Here is a 15,233-nt window from a genome sequence, read left to right as displayed (position 1 = left end):
GTACGGGACTCGAACCACTGACCTCTGCGATACTAGTGCAGCGCTCTAACCAATTGAACTAACAAGCCAACTGAGAGCAGGCCGTTAAGTTGATTCGTAATGAACCCGTGAAAGTGATAAATGAGATAGAATAAATATATGAAAATCATATATTTGAACTGCGGTATTTGATACGTATGATGCACGATCCTCGCAGAGCGCTGCACTAGTATCGCAGAGGTCAGTGGTTCGAGTCCCGTACAGGCCTGATTTTTTTCAGGTCTGAATTTCGCTATTGCTTAAATAGCGCTATCTACTGCGAGGATCGTGCATCATACGTATCAAATACCGCAGTTCAAATATATGATTTTCATATATTTATTCTACCTTTGTATTTTTGGTCTGAACATATGGGTTCATGACCAAGGGTGAGGTCAAGATGACTGGATATTGGCTGAGTTCTTTTTTTATGTTTTTATGGACGGAGATGAAGTCAAAGACCATAAAAATGTACCAGATTTTGTCAATGCATTTTATAAATGCAAGTTACCCTGGCATTAATTGTGCCATAGTTGTGTTCCATTGGCAACTTACTTTTTGTCTCCTGATGACTTTTAAACCTTTCTGCTTATGAAAGCTTTCAAGAGCTGGGTACCCTATTTCATGAGGAGGAGCATTTGGACATCCTGCAACCAGGTTCCTCTAGCTACAGTGTACAGCCTTACAAAAGTGAAGCCAAGACCTCTCACTCTTCGTCAACATTTTCTAACTTAAAAATGCGAAGAAAACCAAGAAAGGGTATGGTACTCTTTCATTAATTGTGTCCTATGTTCCATCTTGTTGGTACAAACACAACAGGCCAAGAGATATACATTGAGAAAAGGATTTGTTCTCATTCATCTCTTTCTTTTATGTCCTATTTCACATTAAAACAAATGAAGAATGTGCAAGTCAAATTTGCATCAGAGGGTACCACACAAACCAAATCCGATGAGAGTGGAGTTGTTGTTAATTACGCAAGTTACAGAACAGGTACATTATATAAACCTTTGCACCACACCACCAGTGTGGATATTTTCCACACTGTTCTCCGTATCTTTCCTATAATACTGACAGGGAGAATATGTTTTTAATTAACAATCAAGAATTTTTTCAAACGGTGATCATTTTGTTTCTTTATGAAAAACTAACTGATAGTTACTGTAACTGACACTCCGTTACAGTTTGAAATACGTACCTTTTAATCTCGACGATTCACTTGTACATAACACACAGAAAAAATACAGAATTAACAATGCGAACTTAAACCCAACGAAACTAAAATACAACGAAAGGAATACGAGAAACTACAGGAAAATACAAACGAAAGCGTAACTACTTACAAGATCTGTACGGCACTCCGGAATAACAACGACTGAATGAAAATCACAACTACGATGTTATATAGCAGATAAAAGGCTAAAACAATAGACTAAACAAGGCTACACAATACTCAAAGGCGATTGCATGAAACAACGCTGACAAACTTAATTTACATTTTGACAGCACGAAAAAATACAAACTAATAAATACAGAACTGAACTATCGAGACGAGAACTATTTACACTAATTACAATTAACAAAGACGAACGACAGAACTGATAAGAAAAAAAAAATAATAATAACTCTCGTGGCTACATAGCCCCCCTAATGAACCACTAAAGTCCACAGTTCATTACTTAACGTAACTATTGTACGACGCGAGAGTAAGTTTATCCTTTTACAGTATGGATTTTCAATTCCATTGCATTCTTCTTAACAACAGGTTCAGTTTCTCTTTTTAAGCTTTGTTTTCTCCCTCTAAGAAACACAGTTTAGTCACTGGTCTTGTAAGAATTGTGGTAGCTGTTTGCACCTTGGCTGAGCGGACTTTCCCGTCTTTTCCCGTGAAAACTTCGGTTACTCGGCCTAACGGCCATCTTCCTCGATGAATGTTGTCATCTGCAATTAGAACCAGGTCTCCGTTCGCTAAGCAACGGCGAGGTTTGGTCCATTTTTCTCTCTCTTGGAGGGTTGGCAAATACTCCTTCAACCAGCGCTTCCAAAACAAATTGGCCATGTACTGGACTTGACGCCAGCGTCGCTTGTTGTACATTTCTTCTTTGTTGAAGACTCCAGGAGGCAAATTTGGGTTGGCTCTTAACAAGAGCAGATGGTTTGGCGTAAGAGGCTCCAGGTCCTTCGGGTCACTACTGACTGTAGTCAACGGTCTGCCATTTAAGATCCCTTCAACTTCACTCATCAAGGTTCGGAGAATTTCTTCAGAGACGAGTTGTTGTCCTAGCAGTGCTCTCAGGATCTTGCGCACAGATCTGATCGTACGCTCCCAGGCCCCACCCATGTGTGAGGCTGTAGGGGGATTGAATTTCCATCTAATATTCTTCTGACGAAGAAACCTGTGGATTGATTCTTGATTTAAATCATTCAATGACTCGCGTGACTCTCTTTCCCCTGCTTGGAAGTTCGTCCCATTGTCACTGTAAACGGTAACTGGACATCCTCGTAAGGCATTAACGAATGAATCAGTGTCAAGCGAGTTCACGACCTCTATATGAACGGCTCTGACGACCAGGCAAGTAAACAAACACCCGAAACGTTTCACGTTCGAGCGACCTTGGCGTACATAAAAGGGACAAAGTAATCCACGCCTACGTATGTGAACGGTGGATCTCCTGACATTAGTCTTTCCCTTGGTAGGTCGGCCATCAACTGCTCTCCACGAACTGCACCAAGTTTCTTACACTGGAAACAGCCACTAATCACTCGACGCACAGCTGAACGCCCCTTGATTATCCAATAGAATTGTCGTAAGCTGGACAGTACGTATTCTTGACCGAGGTGGCCAACCTTTTTGTGGTGCTGAGAAATGATCATATCCGTTACCTGATGACGATACGGCAGAATAATTGGATGTTTTGCGTCATAGTTGATTAAGGCATTTTCCAGTCTTCCTCCAACTCTTAGAATTCCAGTGTCGTCCAACAATGGATGAAGTTTGCGCATGTGAGCTGGTATCTTAAGATTCTTTAACTCGGAGGTAACTCCACGTGAAGGTTTCGATGAACTGATTGTCTGTATGGCTTGAATGACTTCCGGAAATGAAAGTTTTTGTACATGCTTGATAACTTCCCGTTCTGCGTTCTGTAATTCTTCCACGGACAGGAACTGGGATCCCTCTTTCAAACTGCTTTCAGGTGTGGAGTTAATGAATCTGCTACTGTGTCTTTCGATGAGCCACGTTCTGAACCTCAATAGCCAGGCCACAGCTCTTCGTAATCTGTCCCAAGATGAGTAATACTCTATCAACCTGGAGAGAACTTCGCTTCGATGACGAGTCAACGACTGGCTGTGAGAATGAGTTTCACGCTTGATTTCTGGATCATCATCTGAAGGTCCTGATCGGTGAATTGTAGGATCACACGGCCAGAACTCTTCTTTTTTCTTCAGAAACTCGGGACCACTCAGCCATTTACTGCTTGTACACATTTCTTCCACCGTAAGACCTCTGGATACTTCGTCTGCCGGGTTGTCTTCGGAGCTAACATATCTCCACTGATGAGGTGCTGAATTTTCATGTATAACTGACAGCCGATTTGCAACAAACGTATGGAAACGCTTTGACTGGTTTCTGATGTACTGCAACACGCAGGTGGAGTCCGACCAAAATGTCGATTGGCTAATCGGAATATCCAGCTCTTCTCTTATGGTCTGATCTAACTGAATGGCTAAGACTGCAGCTGACAGTTCCAACCTTGGCACAGTCATAGGTCTCAAGTGAGCAAGGCGAGACTTCCCCATGAGAAACGCACAATGGATTCTTTCCTCGACATCCTCCAATCTGAGATAGGAGACTGCTCCATATGCGATTTGCGACGCGTCGGCAAAGTTGTGTAACTCAGCCATCTTCAAGTTTCCAAAGCAGGTTGGCTTAACGCATCTGTCTACTGTTATCCGAGAGAGACCGACCAACTCAGCCTTCCACTTCTCCCACCTTTCACCATCATTAGTGCTGATTGGATCATCCCATCCAAGTTTCTGCTTACAGAGCTCTTGTAACAATTTCTTAGCCGGGAGGATGATTGGCGCAACGAAACCAAGTGGATCATAAACGGAACTTGACAGGGAAAGTATACCGCGACGGGTGTTCGGTCTGTCTTTAAGAGCAACCTTAAATAGGAACTTGTCGCTCTCCATGTCCCAGTGGAGCCCCAACGTACGTTGCATCGGTAGCTTGTCTTTGTCTAGGTCAAGGTCTAGTACCGGTTGATCTCTCTCAGATTGAGGGACTGTACTCAGAACTTCCAAACTGTTGCACGACCACTTTGTGAGTCGAAATCCGCCTTTGGAGAGCATTTCTCGGAGCTGATACACAACTTCGATAGCATTTTCAGCTGACTTTACCGATTTTAGGCAGTCATCAACATAGAAATTCCTTCTGACAGTCTTAACTATCTCTTCTGAGAATTCACCTTTGTTGTCTTCTGCTGTCGTTCTTAGCGCGAAGCTAGAACAACTTGGAGACGAGGTCGCGCCAAACAAATGGACCTCCATACGATGATCAACTGGTTCTTGGGTCAGATCTCCATCTGGCCACCAGAGGAATCTGAATGCATCTCGGTCACCTGGCACTACTCTGACCTGATGGAACATACATTCAATATCAGCAGACAACGCGACTTGTTCTTCCCGAAATCTCATTAGCACACCAACGATAGAATTTGTCAAATCTGGTCCAGTAAGGGGCTGATCGTTCAGAGACGTTCCTTTATGTTTTGCAGCGCAATCAAAAACCACTCGAGTCTTTCCAGGTTTGTTCAGCACTGGGTGATGGGGTAGATACCAAATCGGCTTGTTCTTTACATGAATCTCATTAAGTGGCACTCGTGAAGCGTGACCTTTGGTAAGATACTGTTCCATGGTGGTCTTGTAATTTTTCAGAAGCTCACCATCTTGCATGAACCTGCCTTTAAGCGCCAGTAGCCTCTTTTCTGCCATGCAGCGATTATAAGGCAAGACTGGTGGGTAGTTTCTCCAAGGAAGCGCAATTTGGTAATGACCATGCTCAAGTTTCACAGATTGTTCCATAACTTCAAGGGCTCTCTTGTCTTCCACTGACATGCCAAGCTTGGATTGGGGAACAACTCCATAATTCTCCACTTCCCAGAACCTTTCTAGCTGGTGCATAAGACAATCATTCTTTTCTCCCACGGCCTCCGCTGATCCAACAAAATTAACGTTAAGATGGCATTCTCCGCCAACGTTCTTATGCATAGGGCCCATGAGTGTCCAGCCAAGTGGCGTGCGTATAGCGTATGGCTCTCCCTTGTTACCACGTCTCTCCTCCAACACCCAAAAGGCATCAGGGACGTTGGTGCTTATAATCAATCGAACTTCCTTCTCACTAGTACTTGGCAGCTTGATGTCTCTAAGGTGAGGCCACTGCTTTAGATCTTGTTCTTATGGAATACTGCGGCCTGAAGCATTCAATTTATCAACTGTCCAAAGTCTAACAACGTCAACTCTGTCACTTCCATCAAGTGGCTCAACAACTAGGCTTAATTCGTGACCAACTCTTGGGCTATCCTCTTTCTCTTGAGTTGTCAAATAAAACGTTTTCTGGCGTCCATGCACTCCAAGATCCATGGCTAACTTCTTGTCACACAAGGAGATGTCTGATCCACCGTCTAGAAGGGCATAGGTTTCTATGGTCTTGTTAGCGTCATCATGACTTCGCACCTTTACAGGAACTACTCTCAGGCACACCTTTCCTTCTCCAGCTGAGGTACTATTAGTCTGTCCACTTTGAAACGGGGCACCGCCTTCAGCTTGAGTTCCTTTATCAGTCACTCTGTCGCTACCTTCCACTGCTGGTGGTGGAGATGGTGGATGAAGTAAGGTGTGATGTCTCCTCTTACATCCTGGGACTTCACAAGCACCCTTTGCTAAACATCCAACTCCTATGTGGCCATATTTAAAGCAATTGAAACAGAGCTGAGCTTTCTTCATTATCTCTAGGCGCTCTTCGAAGCTCTTGTCCTTGAAACACCTGCATCTCGCTAACGAATGATCACCACTGCACGATGGGCACTTCATGAAAGAAGCTGGCTTGCAAAAAGGGGGTAGACTCTGTCTGCCATCGGATTTGGTCTCTTTAGTGTTAAATGTGCTGATGCGTTCTCCAGTTAATGTAGCACTCCTCGACTTAGGTTTTCGCCTTTCATTTTCCGATCTGTCGCGCGCGATGTCCACCACACAACCGAACACGGGGTTATTTGCTACTCTGGCTTTGACTTTAACAAATTCAGCGATGTGACTGATGTTCGTTCTTTGGCCAGTTTCCTGGATTTGGTCTGCAACTTCAACAAACTTGGTGCGGAGATGATATGGTAATCTCTGAACAATTCTTCTTAGGTTGTCTGCACTGTTTATTTGATCTAGATATCCAATGGATTCTAACGTATTTTCACAGTCCTTCAATTTGTCTGCAAAGGCAAGCAATCCCGCGCGATCCCCTGGTTTCAGAGGGGGTCCTTCTGTTAACCTGGTTACGTACTTTGAGGCAATTGTGAAGGGGTGACCAAAACGTTCTTGAAGCAGTTCTCTTGCTCTTTGATATCCAAGGGATGGATCCATTACTAAGCAACATTTGATGGTATCGTTTGCTGCTCCAGAAGTGTACTGAAGAAGGTACATGAGTTTCTCGCTTTCACTGGCTGCATTGTTCACGATACTGGTTTCAAATGATTTGATAAAGTTCCAGTATTCGAGAGGATCACCATCAAACACTGTCAATTTCTTTTTAGGCAACGCAAATCCTTGCTTCATAGCTAAAGCCACACTATCCATAACTCCTCCACGCAAAACAGAACCTGTCGCCTCTGGATGTGCAAAGGCGGCAGTAGGTCCGGCTGACCAACTCTTATACTCCTGCGCATTAGATTTCAGCCGCAACGGAAGGTCTTGAGAGCCAACGTTGCGTTCAACACGAGAATTAGAATATTCCTGATCAGGCGCATGTGCAGCTCCTACATTAACTCCTTCACTAAACGGCTTCAGATTTTCAAAAACGTTCGGTAACTTGGCTAAATCAACTAGCTCCTCATCCTGAAGAAACTTTATTTGAAGTTCAGTTTTCCTAATTTCAAACTGCACATCCAAAAGCTCTAACTCTAGCTTCGTTTCTTCTTCCTGACGTAGTAATTCTTGCCTTTTCTTCAGCTGGTACAACTTCAGTTGCGCTATTGCCTGATTCGCTTTAAGCTGTCTGATAGATAGTCTAGATGAATGCGAACTTTGCGAAGAATTAGCGGTACTTACACAGTCTTCAACTGGCATCTCATTTTCCTCACGTGCTCCGGCCTTTAATCCCACGTCCTGGATCCATCCCTCTATTCCCGAAACGAAATCCATTTTTCGACGGAAATGTTCCTTGAAATAACGCGCTTCGCTTCCCCACACTTCCATATCTCCATCCAAAGTTGAGATGTACTCGTAGTGCACCTGTTCGAAGCGAGAAAAAGCTTCATTAATCTCCAGTAACTTCTGTTTAACTTCATCGACATTTTTCGGATCACTCAGCAGAACTTCCGTAGCACGGTACAACATCGTTACTCTGGATAAACACCCTGACCTCGAATTCTTCTTTCGCACGCTTTCGAGGGCTTCTTCTGAGTGAGCTCGGCGTCTTCTCCGACCTTCAATTCCGGACAACATGTCATCCACTTCAGATCTTTGAATGCATGTAACTGACACTCCGTTACAGTTTGAAATACGTACCTTTTAATCTCGACGATTCACTTGTACATAACACACAGAAAAAATACAGAATTAACAATGCGAACTTAAACCCAACGAAACTAAAATACAACGAAAGGAATACGAGAAACTACAGGAAAATACAAACGAAAGCGTAACTACTTACAAGATCTGTACGGCACTCCGGAATAACAACGACTGAATGAAAATCACAACTACGATGTTATATAGCAGATAAAAGGCTAAAACAATAGACTAAACAAGGCTACACAATACTCAAAGGCGATTGCATGAAACAACGCTGACAAACTTAATTTACATTTTGACAGCACGAAAAAATACAAACTAATAAATACAGAACTGAACTATCGAGACGAGAACTATTTACACTAATTACAATTAACAAAGACGAACGACAGAACTGATAAGAAAAAAAAAAAATAATAACTCTCGTGGCTACAGTTACTCCTAGGAATTGAAGAGTTGAACCCCAAATAAAGATAGTCCCTAAACTGAGCATGAGCAGTGTTGACTCTTGAGTCTTTCAGTAGCTCTGTTTACTGTGGGAGGAATGTGGTAATGTTTGCTTTGGTAATTAGAGTAGATTGTGTAGTACCAAGTAGAAATAATTGTTTCAGTTATTGTTGCACGATTAAGATGTTTTTTTTTGTAATCCTAATTTTTCAATTTTTTTGTTTATTTTTAAATACAAAGAGTTTTATGTAGTACAATCTGTCAGTTAGTCTGGTGTTTTATCTGAACATAATCTGTTTTTTTTAATTTTTGCATGTTTTAGAGTGGGTGAAATATTGAATTATATCATTGTAAGAGGTTTGTTAGAATTAACCTGTTCTTTGTTTTCCTTGCTCTTTTAGCTTCTACATTATTGGGGTAAGAAATTTCCCTTTATTAAAGTGATGTTACTAAATTTTATGGGTAAGTTATTTATGGACTAAGATGAGTTTAAAGTCCATAAAAATGGATAAAAATATCGAGGCTGATATCCAACCATGTTGACTGATTATGCTTGTTCAGTAAAGCTTGTTCAGCAAAGGATGTATTATATAGCTTTATTATATAGCTTTATTAAGAGTCAAGAATGACTTGTTTGTGACGGGTATGTGACAGAATTGCTAAGGTAGAGTGACCTACTGTAGCGTGACCTATTGTAGCGTGATGTAGCTCTGAGGGGTTGCATGACGAGACTAACCGACTAGTTTTGGTACTTGGTAACTTTAAAAAAACACCCTATTAAATAAAATGAGTACTCATACATACTCGTCCATTTTATTGTGTTTTGAGATAAAAGTGCAGTAACATGCCCGTGGGTAGCTAAGCTAAACTAGGCGGGTGATGTTTACAGGAAATAGATACAACTAAATACAGCTAAAAGTAACAAGAGAACTAAGAAAAAGCTAGAATTGGCAGCAATGACTAGAGACTACTGATAAACTAAATTATTAAATGACAACAGTCTTGACGGGAAATTACTGATACATTAAACGATATAATTGAATACATATTAACTGATCAATCAAGAGGAAGATAAATTAAACTTAACTTTTTGAACGATTTCTGGAAGATCAATCTAACAATCTTCTAAAGTTAGGATCTCAAAAAGTGTTTGTTTTATTTTTCTCTTGAAGGCATTTTTTGAAAGTTTTCTAAAAGATACAGGCATTTCATTCCATATTTTTGTTCCGATTCTAGAAAATGAATTCACTTGAATTGAGAGTCTGGAACTTTGTGTGTAAAAGTTATTAGAGGCAGAGGATCGAGTATTATAAGAATGAATATCAGAGACATCTTGAAAAAGATTTTGAATGTTTCTAGGAGCATTACTGTATCTTATTTCAAACATAAGGTTAGCTAAATACCCATAATACAAAAATTTCAACGGTAAGACACCGGCGTCGATAAATAAAGGTATTGCATGCAGATTTCGCTCAGGGAAGTAGATAAAGCGAAGAGCTCGCTTTTGAAGCTTGAGAAGCTTTTCAAGGTACAATTTATATGCTTGACTCCGGGCCGTCAAAGCATAGGTTAAATAAGGAGCAACAAGGGATCGATAAATGGAAGAGTGTGTCTTGGCAGAAAATGCCGTAGTTTACAGATCAATCCTACAGTTCGACTCATTTTAATAGCCACGTGGTCAATACGATGTTTCCAGGAAAGGTTATTGACAATTATTGTACCTAGATATCTCACTAATTCTTTACATTCTAGAGCTACATTCTTATTTTGATCGTTGTCGAATACCATTATTTTGGGGTGATAGGTAAGTCTTCTCTGAGTCGGTCTAAAAATTACGAAATTTGTTTTTTAATATTCAAGGTTAGTTTATCGGCCGTTAACCAATCGAATAACTTACAGAGTTCCTGATTTACAGTTGACTCCACGAACTTGAGATTTTTGTCAGCGGTATACAACATTCGTGTCATCAGCGAATAAAAAGAATTTAAGTTTTTCAGAAGATTCTTGGGTATCGTTGATATAGATTAAAAAGAGTAATGGGCCTAGGACAGAACCTTGCGGCACACCGCAAGCGGTATTTTCTCGTTTAGATATAGAGTTTTGGGTGAAACCTACTTCTGTTATGAATTATAACACGATTAAGCGTGTAAATGCCAATTTCATCTTTATTGTGGCCTTACTTGATTCGTTCGAGGCATTACTTGTCTTAGAAAATAGTCGTAAATAAATGTTTACTGAACCCGACGTATCTTTGTTCTCGAGTTACTTCTGATATAAGCCGTCGTCTGAAGTGGCTATCAACCTCTTATCGCCTCGTTAACAATATTTGACTCCCTTTAAACAACGTTTAGTCTATTGTTGATTATGTCAATTCTCAATCGATGTATATGCTATATGTTGAGAGACTCAATTTATTTTATGATTCTGTCCTGAATATCTTTACCAAGCCTTCAAATACTTTACAATAATTTCCAAAACGTTCCGGAATTTCCGCGGACGTGGGTTAAAGATGTTTACCCTGAAGGAAAGGGGTAAACATTGTCCTTTGATGTCATTTTTCATCTCTTAACGATATTTTTAAAGCCAGTCAGACAGAGCCTTTATTATTAATGCGTCACTCCAGAGAAGTGTCGTGAAGTGTGCAGTCAAAACACCCCAAACTCACGAAATTTGTTTGATCCCTTGCAATAAACTGTGTGAAAAGAGTGCTGAGAAACATAACCGTTTCATCCCGCACCAGTTGAAAACATTGTGGGAGAAAAACCGTTATGTTTATAACGAGTAGTTACTAAGAATTGCAGATATCAAATTGTACACCCATTCATGTTAGTCTCTACAGTGGTTTATTTGTGCGGCATTGGTCTTTACCCACAGTGCTGCGATCATGCGCAGACAATCAATCCTCATCTCCTGTGAGACATTAGACAACAACAACTATGAATCTGACTCCATTAAACCCTGTTTTGTGGAGCATGTTATGCCTAACCCCAAGTGGAATTTACCTGGCCGAAATCAACCCTAACGGTTCGGCGCTAGTTGGCTTTTTGCCGTCGATGAAAAACTGCATGCTATTTACAAACCTCTGCCTCTTAGTAGCAGTTATAATGGACATACAAAAAAATTACAACTATCCGGTCCACGTCCACATTCTGGGCGTATTTAAGCACATTTTAAGTATATGAGGACGTGTTATGCAAGTCTGGATACAGCTATATCACTCGTGAGTGTGTGACAAATATGAAATAAACCGTAAACATGTTCTTATTGCTTCTTCTCCGGGTGTTGTTCCAACTGACGCATGCTGCGGGAGAGGTTGAGGACGATCAACCTCCGCTAATAATAGTATCACTGGATGGATTGGATTGGCGAGTTTTGAAAGGTCAACTTTCCAAAACTACCAATTTGAACTTCATTGCTCTAACTGGAGTCAGAGCCGACTACATAAGGAATGTTATGCCTTCCTCTACATGGCCCAATCACCAAAGTATCCTCACTGGTCTGTACCCGGAAAGTCACGGTATTGTGGATAATGTATTCTGGGATCCGGTTTACGGAGAACAGTTTATTTTCGGCTATGACTGCTCAAACTTTGATCCTAACTTTTACAATGCATCAGAGCCAATATGGCTGAGTCTGCAAAACCAAGGAGGACGTAGTGCATCGTACTTTTGGCCTGCAACAACAAGTTATCAAGTCAAACCCACGTACTACCAAAGAGAAACTTGTTTGATTAACTGCAGTGCAATCGATCCTGAGGACCTTTCAAAGTTTAGGAATAGAACTTTGCCAGGCTTTCCGCCATATGTCCACTGTGCGTTTAACTTGAAAGATCCGTGGTCTCCACGTGTTGATAAGGTAGTGGAATGGCTGCGACTAGGCGATCCACCCCATTTCATCGCTTTCTATTTCGAACAGCCCGATAAAGCAGGTCACGTGTACGGACCTTTCTCAAACGAGTACAAGCAAATGATAAAACATGTTGATGAAAATGTTGTTGGATACTTACTCAAGCGTTTAAATGAAAGCGGTTTTCTGCAAAAAGTGAACTTAATAGTGGTTAGCGATCATGGAATGGATAACTCATCGTCTAGTCGTCGAGTGTGCTTGGATGATTACATCGATCCCTCAAGCTACACTTTGTTGGGTTTAGGCTCTGTACCGGTACACATCTGGCCCAAACCAGGAATGATAGACATCATATATCAAAACCTCACAAGAAATCCAATACCTCATGTCCGGAAAGTGTACAGAAAAGAGAACATACCAGATGAGTATCATTGGAAGAATAATCGCCGAATTCCACCGATCTACGTCGAGACTGAAGTTGGTTGCTCGCTCCCGAAATGATCCTCCGATAGTTTTAGGATCACATGGCTGGTCACCAGAGCAGTCAAAAAGCTATTCAATATTCTACGCCCGCGGTCCCGCTTTCAGGGAAGGTGTGGTAGTGAACCCTTTCAATACCGTAGATCTGTACCCCCTGATGAGCAAACTTCTTAGAATAAACCCGCGTCCAAATAATGGCTCCATGGAAAACATCACAGCTCTCCTAAGGCACCCACCCTTCAGGTCAGTCAGGAGTTCGTCTCTATTCGAGGCTTGAATCGGTTAGCATTTCTTTTGAACTAAGTAATTATCATTTAATTTTTTTCTTATTTGTGGGAGGGACTAAATGGCCTATTTTAAATTACGGGAAAAAATATAGGAAGTTTATTGCATTTTTCAATATTTGGCTCAGAATATGTCGGACAGTTTTAAAAGTTATGAATAAGTAAGTTTTTTGAAATAACACGCATAAATTATTCACTGTCAACTGATCACATCATTTTGTATTTCCACAAGATGATGTAATTTAACTGAAGTAGATTATTGTAAGAAATATACAACTTTTTTTAGAGACATGTTTCGGCATGCTTATGCCATCTTCAATCAATGAGTAACTGAACGTGAGTAATTATATAACAGACAAGTAGATGAATAAATCTTAATAAATCTGAATAAATCGATCTCAACAACAAGTTTCTCATTTCCTTTGATGTTGAAAGTCTTGTTACCAATATTCCGTTAAATGAAACTATCGATATTGCTGTTGATCTTATGGGGTAGCGATGCATGGGTTCTCCGTTAGCACCCATCCTAGCTAATCTTTTTCTTGGTTTCCCCGAGGAAACATGGCTAAATAATTTTAACCATTCGACTCGCCTTCTACTTTCTAGGCGTTACGTTGACGACACCTTTTATGTCTTCCACAATGAACAGGATGCGAGGTCATTTTTTGATTAAACTAATTCACAGCACCCCAACATTAAATTCACTTTCGAAAAAGAGCATGATGGTAAACTCTCCTTTTTTGATATATTTATCGACAACTCTTCGAATGATTGTGTTTTTTCAGTTTTTCATAAAAAAACCTACACTGGTCTCCTAACAAATTTCTTCAGGTTTATTCCATCATGCTACAAAATTGGCCTTATCCAAACTCTTATTGACCGTATCTACAAAATTAACAACACCTCTTCCGGCCTTCAAAACGATCTTAAGAAACTTTCCGACAATTTAAAACGTAATTCTTTTCCTTCGCATATTATTGAAAGAACTTTCAAGCGGTATCTTGACGGGTCCTCCTCTCAAAATAGCCGGAACAATGATGACAATAATACACTTTACCTCAAGTAAACTCCCTTTTGTCGGCTATTATTCTAAAATAGCGAACCTTAAACTCCGACAACTCACCAAGCGCTTTTGTAAATCGGACCTAAATATCAAACTAGTTTTCACTTCTTTCAAAATTAAAAACATGTTCAGTGTTAAAGATCGTACTCCTGTTGCTCTAAAATCCATGGTAGTTTATCACTTTTCTTGTGCGGGATGTAATTCCCGTTATATTGGCGAAACAAGTCGCCACTTCTCTACTAGGATATAGGAGCACACGGAAAGCGATAAAAACTCGCATATTTTTAAGCATTTTAACACACTTCGATTATCCTTGACGCCTATTTGCCTTTGATTGAGCGTCTTATGCTCAGTGTTAATTAAGACATTACACATTAGATGCATAATGTCATGTGTGCAACCAGGACGCGCCTGTTTTACAGTACTCAAAGAGTTTAAACGCTGACGTTTCGAGCGCTAGGTCTTCGTCAGAGCTTCGTTAGCCCTTCGTCAGAGCTTCGTTAGCCCTTCGTCAGAGCTTCGTTAGAACAAATACTCCCTTTCTTGCTTTAGTATTCTGGATTCTGCCAACAACTTAATTGATTTAAAACTCGATTGATTTAAAACTCAAGGAAGCTTTTTATGTAAATAAGATCAAACCTGAACTTAACAAACAATTACAGCATTATCTTTTCTAGCATTTTAGTTCACACCTTTAATTTCATGTTTGTTGTCACGCTGTAATTAGTACCTGCTTTTGTATTACATCATACCGTAAATATTTTATTCATCTACTTGTCTGTTATATAATTACTCACGTTCAGTTACTCGTTGATTGAAGATGGCATAAGCATGCCGAAACATGTCTTTAAAAAAAGTTGTATATTTCTTACAATATTTATCCTACCTGCTACTACTACGACCTTATGAAGTAGATCTATGAAGAAAGGGAGTAAGTGCTAAAGAAACTGTGGTGCTGCGTCGATGGGAGTGACGAGGTAACTTTGGTTTTATCAATTGAGTTGATAACGGAAATTGGCCACCGTAAAGAGTTTAAAAGCTGACGTTTCGAGCGTTAGACCTTTGACAGAGCGAAGGGCTAAGGAAGCTCTTACGAAGGGCTAACGAAGCTCTGACGAAGGGCTGACGAAGCTCTGACGAAGACCTAGCGCTCGAAACGTCAGCGTTTAAACTCTTTGAGTACTGTAAAACAGGCGCGTCCTAGTTGCACACATGACATTATGCATCTGATGTGTACTAAGTCTTAATTAACACTGAGCATAAGACGCTCACTTATAGGCAAGTAGGCGTCAAGGATAATCGAAGTGTGAAAA

At 40.6% G+C, this 15,233-nt stretch overlaps 1 protein-coding gene, 1 long non-coding RNA gene and 1 pseudogene across 2 annotated transcripts; 2 read left to right on the top strand and 1 right to left on the bottom strand.

Annotated features, from left to right (window-relative positions):
* Positions 1–523: 523 nt before the first annotated feature.
* LOC148719713 (uncharacterized) lies at positions 524–9,046 on the top strand. Its single transcript, XR_015992976.1, has 2 exons — positions 524–1,011; positions 8,649–9,046. It is a non-coding gene; the product is annotated as an uncharacterized LOC148719713 (long non-coding RNA).
* On the bottom strand, positions 5,468–8,229 carry LOC148719714 (uncharacterized). Its single transcript, XM_088737789.1, has one exon. The coding sequence runs from the start codon at positions 7,729–7,731 to the stop codon at positions 5,476–5,478; it is 2,256 nt and encodes a 751-aa protein (XP_088593915.1). The 5' UTR covers positions 7,732–8,229; the 3' UTR covers positions 5,468–5,475.
* A 2,267-nt stretch (positions 9,047–11,313) lies between the features above and the next one.
* On the top strand, positions 11,314–13,280 carry LOC148719712 (ectonucleotide pyrophosphatase/phosphodiesterase family member 5-like; annotated as a pseudogene).
* Positions 13,281–15,233: the final 1,953 nt, after the last annotated feature.

Source organism: Stylophora pistillata, chromosome 11 (assembly GCF_964205215.1).
Source record: "Stylophora pistillata chromosome 11, jaStyPist1.2, whole genome shotgun sequence".
Classification (NCBI taxonomy): domain Eukaryota; kingdom Metazoa; phylum Cnidaria; class Anthozoa; order Scleractinia; family Pocilloporidae; genus Stylophora; species Stylophora pistillata.
The sequence above is the reverse complement of the archived record's forward strand: the minus strand, read 5'-3'. Positions and strand labels throughout refer to the sequence as shown.